Source organism: Wyeomyia smithii, chromosome 3, assembly GCF_029784165.1.
Source record: "Wyeomyia smithii strain HCP4-BCI-WySm-NY-G18 chromosome 3, ASM2978416v1, whole genome shotgun sequence".
Classification (NCBI taxonomy): Eukaryota; Metazoa; Arthropoda; class Insecta; order Diptera; family Culicidae; genus Wyeomyia; species Wyeomyia smithii.
The window spans coordinates 35,645,498-35,664,336 of NC_073696.1; the positions used below are offsets into that span (position 1 = coordinate 35,645,498).

Consider the following 18,839-nt stretch of genomic DNA (forward strand, 5'->3'; position numbering starts at 1 on the left):
ACACTCTAAGCTTTCGAATGACGAGGATTAGAGTAATACTATTTTTTTGATAGGTTTCTTCTACCAGAGACAACGTGAAAAATGCTCTAAGTGGTATACACTCAAAGTTGGGGCCACTTTATGGAAGAGTATACAAAAAATTTAAATGTTGGATAATCTCGAGTCAATGTTAGGGCATATGCGTAGAGGATCTTTTTTCATCAAATACTCCCAACAAGGAACCAATCATCCTGTAACAGAAGTTATTGTCGTTTTTGACATACTTTGACAATTTTTGACAATCTTTGACATTCTTTGACATCCCTAATTTTACTGAAATATTTGACATTTCTTGACATTCTTCAACATTCTCTAACATTCTTGACATTCCTTGACATTCTCTGACATTGTTTGACACCTCGATATATTTCGACATTCGTTGACATTTTTTAATATTCTTTGAAATTTTTATCATTTTCATATACATTTGCAAAATTTCATACACTTGTATTTTACATAGTTGACATGCTTGACAATCCTTGACAACCTTTGACAATATTTGACATTATTTAATATTCATTATTGCTAACATTCGTAAAATATTTGATATTTTCCGACATAGAATGACATTCTTTTGATATTGATTGACAATCCTTGACATTCTTTAACATTTGGTATTTTTGTGCATTCTTCGATATCCTTGACATTCTTTGTCATTCTCTGGCATTTTTTGACATCCTTTGACATTTTGATATTTTTGGGCATTCTTTGCCATTTCCGCAATTTTTAACATTCTTGACATTCTCTGTTATTCTTCGACCTTGTTTTTGAATTTCTTGGACAATCTTTGACATTTTTTGGCATTCTTTGACATTCTTCGACCACCTTTCACATTCATTGATATATTTTGACCGTTTTTGACATATTGAACATATTTATTATTTTTGACATTTTTGTTATTTGCTAAATTTTTGGCATATTTGACATCTAAGACAATTTTTGTTATTTTTGGATAGTTTTGACATTATTGACATTGTTGATATTTATGAAATCTTTGACATGGTTGACAAATACGACATATTTTCTTTTATTGTGTTTTTTTTATATTCTTCGATATTTTTTGGACATTATTTGACGTGCCTTAAAATTCTTTGACAGTCTATGACATATTCAACATTCCTGACATATCTGAAATATTTGGTATTTTAACATTTTTTGATATTTTTGACATTCTTTGACATACTTTGACATTCTTTGACATTCTTCGACTTTAATCGACATTCCTCGATATTCTTTGACATTCTTTGACATTTTTTTATTTGACATTATTTGACATTATTTCACATTCTTCGACCTTTTTTAACATCTTTTGACAACCTTTGACGTTATTTGGCATTTTTTAACATTCTTCGACATTCTCCGACCTTCTTTGACATTCTGTGAAATTTTTTGGTATTCTTATATTTTATATTTTTGACATTTTTGTCATATATGTCAGTTGTCACATTTTTGACATTTTTAACATTTCTGCCATTTTTTTATAGTTTCACACTTGTGACATATTTTTTTAACATTTTTGTTCTCTTTGACGTTTTTGTTATATTTGACATTTCTTTTAATTGCGACATTTTGTTTTTGTTATTTTCGACTTTATTGGCATATTTGAGATATGTTGTTATTTTTTGACATTTTTGTTATATTTGACATTTTTGACATTGGTTTTTCATTTCTGACACTCTATATGTTTGAATTTTTTTAACTTTTCACATTTCTGGCGTATAAATAATTGTTGACATTTTTGACTTTTTTGATTTTTTTTTTAAATTTCTGAACTTGTTGACATTTCTGACACATACGACATCTTTTATATTTTTATCATGTTTGATATTCTTTAGCATTTTTTGATATTATCTGACATTCTTTGACATTATTAAACATTTTTGGACATTCTTTGACATTTTTTTATATGTTTCGACATTCTTTGACATTCTTTTTCGTCTTTATTCTATATTCTTCTATTCTATGTTTTTTGATATTTTCCGACATTCCTACATAGTTTTGATTCTGACCTTCTTGTATTTTTCATATATCAAATATTCAATTTTTATTATCGTTTCTGTCATTTGGTAATTTTTTGACATTTTTGAATTTTTTTGACAAAACTTACTTTTGACATATTTTAAATTTTTTGACATGTATAAATTTTTTTTGTTCCTGACATTTTTGAGGATTCGGACATTTTTTTAGCTATAGTAATAAAGTATAGTAATATAGTAATAATTTGACATTTGTTATGTATTTTATATTTTTTACATTTTTCAGACTGCTTACAAATTTTACATTTTCATTTTATAATTTTCTTATTTTTGATATTTTTTCACATTTTTGACATTTCTAACATTTTTGCCATGTTTTTACATATTTAACATTTTCGACATTTTTAACATACTCTATTTTCGTCAACATTTTTTTTATTTTATTTTAATCTACGTCATTTTTTGATATTTTTACATTGTTCTATTTCTGATCTTTTGATCACTTTCATACTTTTGATATTTCTATAATTCACATACGTTGTTTTTATTTTTACATTTGTGACTTTTTTGACATTGGTTATTTGAACTTTTGACATTTTTTTATCTTTTTACATATTCTACACTTTGTACATTCTATACATATTTTATGTTTGACTTTTTAGTCATTTCTGACTATTTGACATTTTTGGTTTTCTACGTTTTTGAATTTTTCTGCATTTTTAAAATTTTTGGTATGTTTGACATTCTGATTATTTTGTAATTTTTGGTATTCTGTACAACTTTTTCGTTGCACCTAATTAACTTTTTATTTGATAACACTTATACAAACTTAAAAATTTTTACCGGGTCTCGGTAGTTTATTGCCAAGAACGGCACCACTGAATGCTCGGTTAAAAAATAAATGACAGCTGTCACATTTTTTCATAAATCTCAGTTCAGCCCAATTGAAATTTCAGCACAAAATATTACCGAGCTATCACTACCAAGATTTCGAATCATTTGTGCCAAAATTTCAGTTAGGTGAACCGAGATTTACGAAATCATATGACAGCTGTCATTATTTTTTTAACCGAGCACTCAGTGGTGCCGTTCTCGGCAATAAACTACCGAGACCCGGCTAAAATTTTTATGTGTGTAAGTAGGTTTACATTCATGATTAAGTGAAAATCAAGGTGGTCCTAAAATCAGCGAAATAAAACAACTAAACTGTTTGTTCACAGAAAAATGTTATATTATTTTTGTAGAAGATTACTTGTTTGTAGCTCTTAAACTGGCTGGAATAGAGTAATTTTGCTTAGGGTGGCTATAATAAAACAGTTTTTTCGCTTTAATTTTTCTTGAGTCGAATTTCTTGAAATTTTTCCCCATTCAAGTAACAACACATACTGCCATATATTTAGCACGTGTTACGGGAGTACGACTATCTAATAATGGTCGTTTCAACCACATGCAAGATTTTTTCTGTCGAAAACTGCTCCCTTTCCATCTCAAGCAAAAAAAAAATCACACACCGTCGCATATGTTGCACATGTTACAAGTTTTTTCAATCTCCAATAAATCCGGTGTGCGTGTATTAGTTCGCATACGGAGTAGCGAAAAAATATGACAAGAGCTGCCAAGCAGCATTTTCTCCGTCATAGAGTATGCAAACGTTGATGATTTTAAAGACTTGAAATGCGCCTTAAAATGACATCACGATCTGTAAACTGCGTTAGAGAAAAACAAAAACATTCGCTTTCTTGCATGCTATCTACAGCACATAATCATTGGTTCATGGAAACTCATTTGGACCTGTTTAAAAATACAAAACTTGTGCCTATCCAGACAATATTCGCAACTTCGGCAACTCTGGTCAGACAGTATTACATATTTCCATTTCAAGTAAACACTGGGGAACGAAACGAAAGTGTGTCTAAATAGACATTTTAGGTTGACGGTTGAGATTCTGATTATGTGTGGATGAAGGGGACAAAAATGAACCTGATCGTTGCATCAATACAAATGCAGCGAGTGAAGTCTTGCTAACACATGCATTGCGGTGCTTGGCTGTATGTTCTCCTCCAGAAACACATACAAGCGTGTGGCCGTCATAATTTTTATTACTTTTTGTTTGTTACTCTTTGTGTATAATGCGCAGTCATAAGACACAATAAGTAATAAAAAATTGCCCTAAAGTATTAAAATGTTCCCCGTTTGCGTTGGGTGTAGTAATATTATGTTCAGTAACTTTTCACGGTTTAGTTTCTCAATTGGTAAAACTCGCTACATATTCTTTGGTAAAGTTAAAGATAAGCTAATTTGAGATAACTTTGCAAGGAAAAGTCAATTCGTTGTCTTTTAAAATGACTGATAAAGAGAAGTTTTTCTGTAAGTTCTAGTATCTTCAATTAAACTTTCTTTTCTCTGTAATCGCTAGCATCTTAACAAAACTTTTGAAACCTGAAATGTTTTTTGCAATGCAAATTCTTATTGGTATCTCCATTCAATTAATATTTCAATAGTTTAGCCACCACAAGTTGCTCTAAAAGTTTTCTGAGTGTAACATTACTGAGAAATTTAAATTAAATAATTAAAGCAAAAACTATTTTTTGAGACCCTTTAAGCGAAATTTTTCTAGTAACAGAAAGGTAGCCTTCTGAAAATTTGCTTATTACAAAATGATTTACAACTTTAATAAAAATAATATAATATTTTTCCGCGAATAAAATTTTTAGTTGTTTGATTTCGCTAATATGGAACCACCCTAATTTTCACTTCAATTGAAATGCAGACTTATTATTTAAATAAAAAAAAAAATCGAAAACTTCATTTCTATCCACATCGTAATTCTGTACCACTGTGCACTGGTCTACACAGGATTTGCCCAAAAGCTCCAACTGTGTAAAACTAAACGATTTTAACTTTTTAACAGTCACTGTTAATTTTAGTTCCTTTATAAGCCGCGGAAGTGCAACAGAAGACCGCAGATTATTCGCTCTCCAGGTTCGTTGTTTCTCTGTTAGCTTATGGGAAAATTTTATTGAAGTCTTTGAAGGCTTCTGAGGGGCACCAAATTTCACAGGAATTGTTAAAAAGCTATGTTTTTTTGTTTTTCCAGTATGAGCTTTAGAGCAAAACCTTTGTTGACTTCTGCGCTGGAAAAAATTGTCCTAGAGCTCAAACTAGAAAAAATTAAAGATTATAGTTTTTCAACCATTTCTGTGAATTTTGGTGCCCTAGCCGTCTAAGGAGCTCGTGAAGCCTTTAATGAAGTTTTCCCGTAAGAAAGCGGAGAAACGATGAACCCGGCGTGCGACTACTCTGAGGCCTTCTGACGCACTTCCAAAGAGGCTATGAGCTCCAAAATGTATAAAATCTGTTCAAAAAAAAAAAAAACCTTGCAATTTTTTTTTCCAGTTTGAGCTCTAGACCCTTCTTGTTTTTGTTTGATTTCTGTTTTGTCGACCAGCATGATAGTTTGCATAACCATTTGCAGCTTTTTGTTTTTGAGAATATTGAAAAATGCGAAAGAATTTGACGCTTCTAGAACTAATTATTCAATTTCGATTATTTTCGTTCTATTCGAAAAGTTCGATCCTAAAATTAATCACTTAACTTCAGATGTAACAACTTTATTCAACTCCGCAAAATTGCCCCTGCAGAGTCAAAATATTTTAACTTTTTAATATCAAATCTTTATCAAAACTTATAACAAATTCAAATACCAATAGGAGAAAAAGTTTGGTTGACGCAGCTAATTTTCCGCACAAAACACCCCCAGCAGCCAAGACTGGGCCAAAGTTGATTGTCAAAAAAGTCACCTCTTCGGGTGCACTTTTTACGATTTTTTTCTGTCGCTACCTGACGCAGCGTTTTGTTGTTCGAATTCAATGGCCGCTAACATCCGGCTGAAGTTGGCGTTCCAAAGTTGGGGGAACTTATTTAAATGACTTATTTTCAATTCCATTTTGCAAACTATTGCACTCAAACTGGCGATCGTTCGATGTCAAGCCGTTTTTCCGTTCTTCCACCACAAGTACGGAAGCTGATGGTAATATAAATTTGCATTTCCGTTAGCAATTAAAGTTTAATTGCAACTTCTCAAGCAGTACCTGGGCAAGAGCGAGATAAAAAAGTTTCACTGAGCGGCAAGAATGCTGGAATAATTACAAGAATCGGGAAGAGTACTTTAACTCTAATTGGTAGTGAATTAGAACCTATGCAGCGGATGGGGAACGGATTGAGACTAAATTAACTTTCATTCCACAGACGGGGAATAAGATCGATGAGCTTAGAAAGCCAATTAACTCAACTGCCGGTTCTGTTCTCGTTTGCAGGTCTATTACTACATTGTCGATTCGCCGCGCAACGAAGGAAAGGATTTCTTCGAAATCAATCTCCAGAGCGGTGAGATTTTCACCAAAGTGGTATTCGATCGCGAAAAGCAGGGAGCCTACGCACTGGAGGTGGAAGCCCGCGATGGAGCACCGTCGGCCCGACCCAATAGTAACCAGCAGCCCAACTCAGGTACGTAGTAAACTTTTCTTCTACTTTGTTCGGGTCAGCACCGGGATGGAAACCATTACCGCACGAGGCGGTGTGAAAGGTTAGCTAATTGATGGCACTTTGGTGCGGAAATTTTAATTTTCTACTCAAGATGAAGGATATCTCTGTACTCGAAAGAAGAAAGCTGGACAAAGAAAATTTTCTCCTGTCGTTTTAATATTCATTCCTCGATGTAAATTAATATTTCTACGATCGTCCACTTCTTTTCTCTGTTGTAGAGAAGCTCACTTGCCGTGCCGTCAGCCATGGCAAATCAGACCGGACAAGAGCTGCAAGCAGGGCATCAGTCGCTTTTCCACTTGTAGTAGGGTGTCCGCGGGTCAAAAATTTCTACTCATGAACGTGAAAAGTCGGTAATCGCAATTACTGTAGTAGTCGGTAATCGCAATTACTGAATCCGTTCATTAGAACGGTGAGAGAAAAACGATTGAAGCACTTGAAGTACTTATTTATGCTGATGGCACGCTAATGCGTACCAAACTGGGAAACTTCCCAACTGTGTTTTCACAAAGTTTCCTATGGGTCCACTTATCCGCTTAGAATATGAAAAAAAAAAAAAAGAGCGCAGAGGTTGTCCGATGGCTAATAGAGAGCGATTGCCATTCTCATCACCATAATCATCATCATCATCATCGTCATTCGCACCCATCGTTATCCAATTTCAGTAGAATTTTATTATAACTGAACTGCTGAGCTTGCACAGAGCGGCGCAATTAAAATTGCCATGTTGTACTGCTTTGCGTTGATCATCGTCCGAAGCTCCGTATGGCTGTTCGTCATGAGTAAACAGTGGGGAAGTAGCGAACGCGCCAAATTTCGATGCCGCAGTGCGAGAAAAAGTGAAACGGAGGAATTAATTTGGAATCGTGCTTACAAATTTGCCCCTACTGGCTAGTAAAAGAGCTGAAACCTTCGCCGCGCCGGTTCAAAGAATAATCACGGCTATTCGAAGGTGGGAAGGTGGACTGCGTCGGCGAAATGAACCTTATTCAATTTGTTGCTGTTAATTAATTGTATGACTACGCAGCCCGAAAATTGGTTCGGGTGCCTCTCGCACTGGTGAAGACGGTTCGAAAAAAGGAACCCCGACACGAACCCAAAACGTCGCGTTTCGATTAAAACCCAATTTGTGTGCTGCTTTGATAGGACATTGTAATTTTCTAACGTCTGTTTTGATTAGGACAAAGTAAGACCGAGCGAAATTGAATTGGAACAGAGTGAATTGAATGAAGTAAAAGTGGCTGAAAGTTACCACAGGAACCAAATTTCGATTAACAACGATTTGTCTGGCCAGATTACCGATAAAATTCAATTAAAAATAGAGTTGACATTCGTAAAGAACCCTTTGTGGAGAACAGCATTGTATAACGGATGACAAAGGATCGTCTACATTTTTTTGTATTATAGAAGGGATCTTGTGAGGATTTAAATTTTTGATTGTGAAAATCAATAGAAGCCGCTAATTGAAATTCAGTACAAATTCGGAAATCCAACAAACGAATCGTTTTTTTTTTCTCGGTCGAAACGTATACAGTTGAGCTTATCTGTGGACTGTAGAGCTCATTATTTTTATTATCAGAAGATTATGGGATCTCTTCCGTAGCTCTGGATCGTTTTCTAGAGCCAATTATTCGTGAACGCTCTTGAACCTTCAATTCCTAATCAAGTCCAGATAATTTGGCAACGTTAAGCATTGAATACGCAAAATTATTGACAAATATCTTATAATTTTAAACTATTGTCTAGTACCGTTTGCGTTTTTCGACGTAATGTGATGATATTTTATCTGGCAAAAACACACATCTTTCATCGGTATGGTGTTTCGGAAGAAAAGAAATTATAATTTTTTTCAAACATTCGTTTTGGTATACTTTTTGATTGATAGCCGAACCACTAGGCTTGAACCATGATTTAGACAAAAAGGAAAAAGTCCTTTTCTGTCCACTACTCTGGCCAGTCTTCCTCTACCTTCCTGGCGGATTATAGTTGAGGTTTGTAGGACATCATACACAATAGAAACTAGATGGTTTTCGTTTTCAGTTTTTTATCAAAGTTGTTGTACAGTTCATAGCGAACTGTACAATGCGCTTGCGAATGCTCCTTGTTTTAACGCCATTTTGAATAGAACTGGGCATGCATAAACAAAACAAAAAATACTGGCATAAAGAGGAGAGAGAGAGCATTCATATACATACTCTCATTTGTAGTAAGAGGGCCATTAAAAAAATCCAAATTTTTAGTTGTAACCCGTTAAACGACGATTGAATCATATTCGTCTCATTTCCTTCACAGCTCTTTTGACCGCACATATCCAACGCGTGCGAAGTATGCCTCAATAACGCCGGCATGTATATGGGTCTCTGCTGAATATTATCGTTGTAGGTGGTTCATTCGTCATACGGTCAGTCCCCTGTTACTTGCCGTGCTTCACCAGCTTGACAATATCGACGTGTTGTATACTCTGTAGAGCTCATAATGCATTCCCCTGTGCCACGCCCCATTTTTTAGTTTGCCACCAAGTTTTGATCGCAGAATTTTACACTCAAAGTGTTGGCCAATCGGCCTCCTTCCAAGTCCACGATGCATGTCTATTGAACGCCAACGGGTGGATCAGTGTCCTATAGAGCACAAAGGACGTGCGGATTTTAGGCTGCGGAACCTAAGCTGGCTACACCATCCGTTATAAGTCCTATTCCCTCTCGGAATTCGTTTCTTCAGCTTACTCCCAACCTCGTTATCACTCGTTACGAATGTACCAAAATGAATAAATTCATCAACGACTTCGAAAGCATTCCCATCCATCACCACCGCAGAGCCAACACCCGTAGGACTGTACTTCGTTACACCATTGTTTATGACAAGCCCAATTCTTGCAGTTTTTTTTTTCGGAAAGCCATAAAGGCCTCCTTTACAGCTTCACGATTTACCCCAATGATTTGTATGTCGTCCACGAAACCCAGAAACACAGATAAACTTCGTCATGATGGTGCCGCTCCTCTGTACGTCTGTCCTTTCGTATAGCACCTTCCAAGGCTATGTAGAACAGTAAGTTCGAGAACACCTCAGACCATCCAACGTCACAAACGTGTCTGAAAGCTCGTCCGCTGTCCTGACGCTTGATGTGTAACCGTCAAAAATCACACGTATCAGCTTAATCAGCTTTGTTAGAAGACCATGTCAAACATAATCTGCCAAAGCTCGTTGCATTTCACTGAATCGTTCCTTGCACGGAAAACTTTAAACAGATGATGTATCTGAAGGTGGAATTCTAGAAACTTGTCGAGAATCTGTCTCAAGGTGAACATAAAGGCTTACAGCAACGGCTACAGTCTATGGAACAGAATACGGGAGAGGATTTCATATGCGGAATTCAGGAGAGTTATGCCTTAATATTTACTGCATATAAGTCTATGTCTCGTTTTATATGTGAAATGGGGATTATTGAATTTTGTCCAACGTTTCGACTCCGGTGGGATTAGTTACATATTTTCCATTTGTCTTGCATTAAAAAAGCACAGGACGAAGGACAAAACTAAAATTTGTGAGTAGACAATGTCCGTAAAATAAAAAATTCTTTTAATGTGTAACTTATTTCAATAATATAGTATCCCTGAAGATGGCACAAGCGGTATCGAAACATTGGACAAAATCAAATACGTGAATTGCTCCAGAATTGCAAGCCCTTCAACAGAAATATTCCGAGCCTGCTACGTGATATAGGGCTTGTATTCCCCCAGACATACTAAAGGGTGTTCCGGTCAAAAATTGGTCAATCAAAAATGTTACACACATCTGTCTTTCAAATTTTGTTTCTTTGTCAAGTTCAATTCGTACAGAATTAAAGTATGATATTGACTCAAATTTTATTTTTAGCGAATACGAATTGTCGGACCTTTCTCCTGACTTCTTCAGGCAAGTTTTGTTCGCCGCAGCACGCCAGTTAGCCTTGAACTGCATCTCGTTGACAACTGTCTTTCGTGTCTTCTTGATGTTTCGCCTGACGATAGACCAGCACTTTTCTATAGAGGTGCTCCGTAGCCGCAAGGTTACAGAGTCCGCTTCGACAAGCGGCTAGTCGTGGGTTCGAATCTTAGTTGAATTCAGGTTAATCGATGTCAACGGACTTCAGCATGGGTTTGTTCTCCCTTTCTTTACGTTGAACTCTGCAAAACCTCAACAAATATCTCTTGACAAAATGAATCCCTATTACAATAGACCTGGCCAGAGGGACATTCAATTGAAACCTCTCCAGGGAATTGTAATTGGCAATAATATTGGCCGGGGGCAGCGATGCTCGGAGTATTAAGCGTTAAAACGAAGGGTGAAAAATACACACAGGCAACAGACGTTTTTTCACGCACATAATTTTCCTGGTTGCGGGACCTCTCGCGATGAAAATGTTGATCTTCAAACCACAGGAACAGATGGCCTGGCACACGAGATATTTCTTCACAAACTTCGACAGCTTAATGTGTTTGAAAATCGCTGCCTCCTTTCCTTTTCCAGTTGCCTGTGCAGGAAGCTGTTTAAAGTCTGCCTTGACGTGGGCTTCAAAATTCTGTATCACGCAATCAAACTTCGTCAGCATCTTTACGTACAGCTTTCGCGATCGTTGTTTGACCGACTTGTTCGATTTGGAGTCACCATCTTTTGTAAGTTGGCAGTCCGGCTTGGTTTTCAGTTTGATTCACACTTGTAGACAACAATCCCAGCTTGCTTGCGACATCTTGGAGGAAAAGGTAGGGATCCGCTTGAAACTGCTGGCCACTCTTCTAGTCGTTTTTCCTCCAAACACCTATAAAATGTTGGTGACGGTTGATTTGGCCACATTCAATAATTTCGCCAACTTGGCCATACGGCAAATTGAAATTGACCATTTTTGTCCGTAGCATCGTTTATTCTCTTATCTTCTGTTTTGGCCTCAGCCCAATTATTGGAAGGTTCTACTAATATAGAATGGCCTCATTCTACTACGATTCGAACCCATGACCATCTGCTTGTCAAAGCGGCTAAGCTCTTCGAAATTGCACTATACAGCTGCTTGCTCTTGCCTGTAAAAAGTTCGGCCTACAAGCCGTACGTTCCAGCTTGTCCATTCTTCCCAATTTTCCCCCTATTCCCCTCGACGTATTTCATACCATCCTCACAACTACGTGTCCCACTATCATGCCGTTCACCGCTCGTGCTGTTTCACTGAGAGCATCGTAGATGTAGAGGATTACACTGCTCGTTAAAGTCCACTCCAACTGGTTCATTAATCCGCCTATCACCTTTCCGAGTGCACTCTGCAGCAATTTCTTTCCGCTGATAATATTTGGATGTTCAGATGTATCTTCCTCGCCGAACACGATTTGAATACGTTGGAAAGTCGAGCGTAAATCTTGCCTACCACGAGATAGTGATCTGAATCGACGTCATCGTTTTTGTCGTTTGTCGGCATGTAAGCGATGATCAGGCAAATGAATGATATGGAATGAAATCATTATCACCCCACTTAGCGTTGATAGGCTTAAAAAATTATTCTGACAAAGAACGAACAAGAGTCACAAACAATTAGAACTTAGCCTTCCGTTTGTTATACACAGGCTTCGCAGCCGACTGTTTAGTGTACAGGACAATTGCGGGACTAGCGCTACGATCCTACTGACACTAACAGTCTCTCCCGAGCCGAGACTCGAACCTACGACCACTGGCTTGTTAGGTCAGCATCGTACTTCGAGACCATCTGGGAGGTCAGACAATTAGTTAGACTAGACCTTTTTAATAATCATTTTAACCGAATCCCGGCGGAGAGAAGTCAGTTTTTACCTAAAAAATAAATTTCAAACTCTTGTTACTTAAGAACTACATGCACAATTTACACAAACTGTATTGCATTTTGAAGATCAATCTGTTCTCTAACCATAATGGGAGCTGCGTATCCGCAAGGTTACATAGTCCGCTTTGTCAAACGGATGGTCGTGCGTTCGGATCTTAGAATCATGCCATTTGATGTCCAAAAGGACATAAGTATGGGTTTATTCTCAGGCTGCCCCACCACTTACCCTTACTTTAGGCTGAAATCTCTAATACCTTTGCGTGACTTAACAAAAATAGGTCCCTCTTGTCAATAAAACTAGCCAGAAGGACGCACGACAAAACTTCTCTGATGGGAAGGGTGAAATCACATTACACAAAACACTGAATGCGGTATTAATTGCTAATAATTGAAGTGCAAGATACAGCAGACACCCAGGCATATCTCACAATAGATCAACGATTCTGGTCGCAATGAAGAAGCCCGTACAAGAAAAAACCGTATTGTACAGTTTTTCCAATATAAGCAAATTTTCCAATATAATTGTTAAACTTTATTCAAGATACATATACATTTGATGGGACCATAAGTAAGACAACTACTATTCGTTAACAAGCCCCTGCAGTAGGGTGTCCCAAAAAAATGCGATGTTGAAAAAGTCAAGGTGCTCAGCCCTTGACTTTAAAAAGCTAATGTTATTTATAGCATTTTTGTAGAACTGTTTTCAGATTGCCCTAACGTGATTTATGAAAAAATGACTTTTTTAAGCTACAAAACCACTCTTTTGCAGTTTTTGCAATTCTCTTCGATTCTCACATTTTTCCGTATATTTTTTTATTTTTGTAGGGTTGATTTTGAATTTTTTACATGGTTTGGTTCAGCATCGCAAAAAGTTATTTGACTCACAGAGCTTATTGAACGTCGCAAAAAATTGATTTTTTACCATAATTTCTAAAAAAAAACCTTTAAAACATATACAAATAAAATTTTCAGTCAGAAACTGAAATTTTAACTAGAAAGCGGGTCTCGTGACGAAAATTTGCATGAAAAAAGATCCTTGATATCTTATCGGGTGGCTGAGGTATTGCCTTTTTTACACGTGATGGAAAACTAAGCATTTTTAGGAATATGTCAAATAACTTTTTTATAATGGGAGATATAAAACAACAATGTTCAGAAAACAAATACGTGTTTGGATGGCTGATAACTTAGTAAAAGATTTGAAAATTCGGAAAAATCTGGTAACAAAGTTAAAACGAAAATTGTGATTTTTATTGTCTTCCCATAGAAATCTTTATGTTGCTCGTAAAACGTGAGAGATAGAAACATGATGTTTTCGGAAAAGTTTCTTGGTTTAAGATAATCTAAAATTTTGTTGATGGCACCTTGCGTCTATCTCAATCTGATTAAAAAATAAATTTCCTATCTCACTCATTGGTGGTTTATTCACCCATCATTCTACACTAAAAGATGCACTGATGATGACTGAGATGTTCCTTCATAAATCACGTTTGGGCAACCTGAAAATTTTTTTTTAGAAAGTCGAATGCTATAAACACATTATCTTTCTTTTTTTGGGCTGAGCACCTTGAATTTTTCAACATCGATTTTTTATGGGACAGCCTACTCTGCAGTTTCCCCTGAAGATATCGTTGATCAGTTTTTTTTTATATCCCCCCCTATAAAAAGTTTGTAATGATTTATTTTTGTACTGAAATATCTATTCAGAATTAATATTGTTTGTTCTGCCACAAATGGTGACATTTCCACACTATTATATGTATATATATATATATATACATAGAAAATATGTCAAGCAAAATTATCAACAAATTTCGACAAAAATCGTTGCAATCCTCAATTGCAACGATTAGCTCACTTTATAGTCAGTAAGATAGTTTTAAGTTTATTTTAAGTTTCGTTTTATTCCTTTTTTTCTCCTTGACAAGTAGGTTTAATAATTTTCCTACAATAACATTAACTTAACTGCGAAAGCTAATAACTTTCAATAATATAAAAAAAGCGTACAAATATATTATATATATATATATATATATATATATATATATATATATATATATATATATATATATATATATATATACATATATATATATATATATATATATATATATATATATATATATATATATATATATATATATGTATATGTATATATATATATATATATATATATATATATATATATATATATATATATATATATATATATATATATATATATATATATATAAATATATTTGTACGCTTTTTTTATATTATTGAAAGTTATTAGCTTTCGCAGTTAAGTTAATGTTATTGTAGGAAAATTATTATACATTATAATACATACGGAACATACGGAGACGTCAATGATTAAAAATTCAGATTTATTCCTTGTGAGTTTTTGCAAATCTCCCTTGAAATAATTTTTTCGCTTACCAGTGCATTGAAAAGGCAAATACACTATAAATAAAACCTACCAATATCTGTATCAATTTCAATTCCCAAACTCTCGATAACTTTGGTTTCAAGATGGGGTAAAACACGATGTTTTATTCGACGGTGGATAACTACTGCAACTCCACCACCGGCAACATGAATTCTATCAAACCTATGAACTATATAATTTGGGTTCTTTTTTAGTTTGATATTTGGCTTTAAAAGCGTTTCAGTCACAACTGCAATATGCACATCGTGGACTGTTAAAAAAATAGAAAAATTCATCCTCTTTCGCTTTTAAAGAGCGAGCATTCCAATTTAGAAAATTTACAGCATTATTTAAAATCATTGCTGAATTTCAATTTCATAACAATATTAGTTGTAAATTTCATACCTACTTGAACAGCCTCATACATCGAGTTACAGTTCAACAAAGCGGACATTAACTGCAGCATAGATTGTTGTAGGTAATCATTTTTTTCGGGTGTTGGAATACCTAAATCAATACTGGCTGACTTTTCAGCACCAAACACGAATGGTTTGTTACTGTTTGAATTTGAAATATTACCTGAAAGGACACTGGCATATGAACAGCCTGGTGTTGCCTTAACAGGATTATTTGTCTGAAATTTGTTATCTGAATTTAAATTATTACCTACAGACATACCTGCTAATGAAAGTGCTGGTGATGCCTGAACGGTATGGAAAGTCTTTTGATTACCCACTTTGACAACAGGTTGTTTAGAATTCCTACGTTGTCTGGAAGCTATAATTTTTGACCTTACAGGACAATTAAAGAAATTTAATTTGTGATTTCCCCCACAATTTACACATTTGAAACTATTAGTGGTCTCTTTCACGGGCCAGATATCTTTCGTGTGACTAGTGTCACCACAAATCATACATTTTGCTGCCATATGGCAGTTTCGAGTTCCATGACCATAGGCTTGACAATTCCGACATTGCGTAAGATAATGGATGCTCCATGTCTCTTGAAATTTTCCCACTTTATTCGCACGTTAAATAAAACACGTGCTTTTTCCAAACATTTCAAATTATTTACTTTGGTACGATCAAAATGTACTAAGTAATTTTCCTGGTGTATTCCAGTTTGATTAATTTTGGCATTTGCCTTTCGTTTCATCAAAATTACTTGGTTGGGGGCAAAACCAAGTGATTCTGACAAACAATCTTTAATTCCATTTGTAGTTTGATCATTTGAAAGACCTTTCAAAACAGCCTTAAACGGTCTCTCGTTTTTGGCATCAAAAGAATAAAATTTATATATTTTTTTTATATATATATTCGGCCAAAATACGAATTTCGCCTTGGCGGCCAATTTGAAAATTAACTTTTACATCCGACAGAAATTATGAAAGTTCTGATCGAAATGCTTTAAAATTTGCTACAAATACCACAAAGTACCTGTGGAACTTTAACCTTCTTCATAACGGCTTTATGCTCAGTATGAGAAGTTTGAACTTCTTGATCCCCAACGGAAGAAAGAATATCATACCTGTTAGTCGAAATTTCAGTGTCACTTGGAGGAGATGCCTCACGTTTCCTTGAAGTCGCATCAAAGCGAGCTTTTTCATTTCTTCCAGGCATAACTGGAAAACTTCACTACACTTTCACTTCACTATAGAATTTAAGTAGAAATATCTCAAACCAAATTTACTCACTAAACACTCGTTAACGTTAAAAACAAATTTATTGAATCGTTGGTCAGTGATAATACACTTAACGCATCTTAAGTCTTGCAATTGAATTTTCATTTAAGGTGTAGCTTGCAAGACATTGTATGTCAGGGTTCAGCCATCCGCTCTGGATCAGTCGCTCCTTAAGCCACTCCTGACACGGAGAAAATACGCTGAGACAACCTGCCCTCCAAAGAAAACTGCTCCTTTTACGATCAAGTTTTCACCGGTTCACTGATTATCCCTTGGTTGCTCGTATCCCGGCCAGAGGTAAAGGCTACTGGGCATATGGCATCTGGGAAATACAAAATGGCAACTATTGGTTTACGAACTAATTTCATTTTTTGTCATATAAATTACATTTTAAGTTTAGTAAAGCGGGCAATGTATGCAGTTTGCGAGGATGCGAAAATGAACGTGAATAGAAGATGTGACTTTAGGCTTAGAAAATTTTTTCCCTCGTCCAGACGGGTTGTCTCCGGCAAGATGTTTTAGCCAATTGAACTACTGGGAAAGGTATAACTAGTTCTAAACCAAAGTCGGATCACCCTCTACTATTGTGTTGCCGTGACTTTTGGTTGCCGGAAAAGTGTTTAAAATGACCACTACCATCCAATATGGATATTCCTTGAACTGGAATAATGCTCAGAGGTCAAAAAATTATTCCAGATGCCATTTCAAAATCCAATTGGTTAAATAGGAAGTGAAACATGAGTTATGATTCTAAGTTTTTAAACGTTTCTATCTCGAACAACTCTTGGAACTCGCCATATGTTAACACTCCCAAAACTTATTTTTTAGCTGTGATTTTCAAAATCTTTTACTACTTTCCAGGGCTTTGATTGTTTTTGTTTACCCTCTCCCTATAGCGTTTAATAACATACACCATATGAAATCTAATAGTTTTTCGACTGTTGAAGTCCTGATTCAACATCAAAGGGTTTTTGAATGTTATATCGTTAATGACCAGATATTTATTGCTCCTCTGAATGGTTCAAATTGAAGGCATTAACTTTGATTTCAATTCATATTCTAATCGCACTAATGAACTTTTGAAATTTTCATTCAGCTTTTTTAAAACTATGTCTGTGTGAAACTTCTACAAGTCCAGAACCAACCTTTTGTTTTATTTTTTGATGCCAGGATGATTTCAGCTCTAATTTTTGCAGGTAACATCAAGAAAGTTCTTCATGGCGACGTTTTAAAAGAGATTCTTTGGACAAGTTGAACTCCAGAAAATTATTTTCCCTATAATAGAAAAAAGTAAAAGAGTATGTGCTTGAGTGCACAAACGTAGGCTTGCCGTGGGACTTTGGTGGGAGAATTAAATCTTTGATTCTGCCATAGCCATAGTATTCAACACACACCAAACGTACAAATACCATACACAATAATCCATGAACATTTCACAAAAAACCACATATACCTGTCATAAACCACAGCATACAATTACCATACCCACATGAAATAAATGCATAACAGTCCTATGTAATTTCTTATCACTTTTTGCTTGAACCTCAAAAACTTCTTCACATTCCCGGTTCTCTAAAAAAATCGCAAGAAAAAGCTTTTTGTTGCTAAATTGATGCGAAAAATATGAATTTTGGTCAGTCCCATGTTACACACACATACACATACACACACATACACACACAAACATACACACACAAACACACACACATACACATACACGCACACGCCACTCACACATACACACACGCTATTCACACACCCACAAATACACACTCACACGCTACTCAGACACACACGCTTGATATACGACACACTATACCTACACTATCGGCAGCACCCAAACGGCTTTCAAGTCTTCCAATGATCCCTTCCAACGGCTTCCAATGGTCCCCAGTGCCGTTCACGTCCAATTTCGGGTTGTATTACAACAACGATATCTGAATTAGATTACCACTGGTGGGGTCCAACTCAGATCGAAGGGAAGCCGAACTGTTCGCCTTGACGGTCGACCAGGTAATGATCTTCTCTCAACACGGAATGTCCTTTTATAGCGTCACTCAGTGTGGGGAACTTGGGTTATTGGGGGAAGAACCAATCACGTGGAAGCATCTCTGCTTTCTTTCTTCGTCACTTACGTTGGGTGATGAATGCGATGCCAATTGGTTGACATTGCTAGCCAATGACTTAATGCGTGAAATCATTTCGTCTATGTTTTTGAAGTCTGCGTTAGGAAAATATACCAATCGTATGAAAAATGTATGTGCATATTCAACCTTCAAACTTTTCCGCAATTTTCACGAAGTAATAAGAAAATGGTTAAAAAAATTATCATGTTATACAAATCATGTATATTTTAGCTTGCCAAGGTAT

General features: G+C 35.7%; 1 protein-coding gene across 2 annotated transcripts in view; it reads left to right on the forward strand.

Annotated features, from left to right (window-relative positions):
- The window catches only part of LOC129731065 (neural-cadherin), a 393,666-nt gene that overhangs the window by 65,332 nt on the left and 309,495 nt on the right, over positions 1–18,839 (forward strand). For both annotated transcript variants that reach the window (XM_055690805.1, XM_055690804.1), the window contains exon 10: positions 6,332–6,521. In XM_055690805.1, coding sequence (XP_055546780.1) covers positions 6,332–6,521 — 190 coding nt within the window. The remainder of the gene's footprint in view (positions 1–6,331; positions 6,522–18,839) is intronic.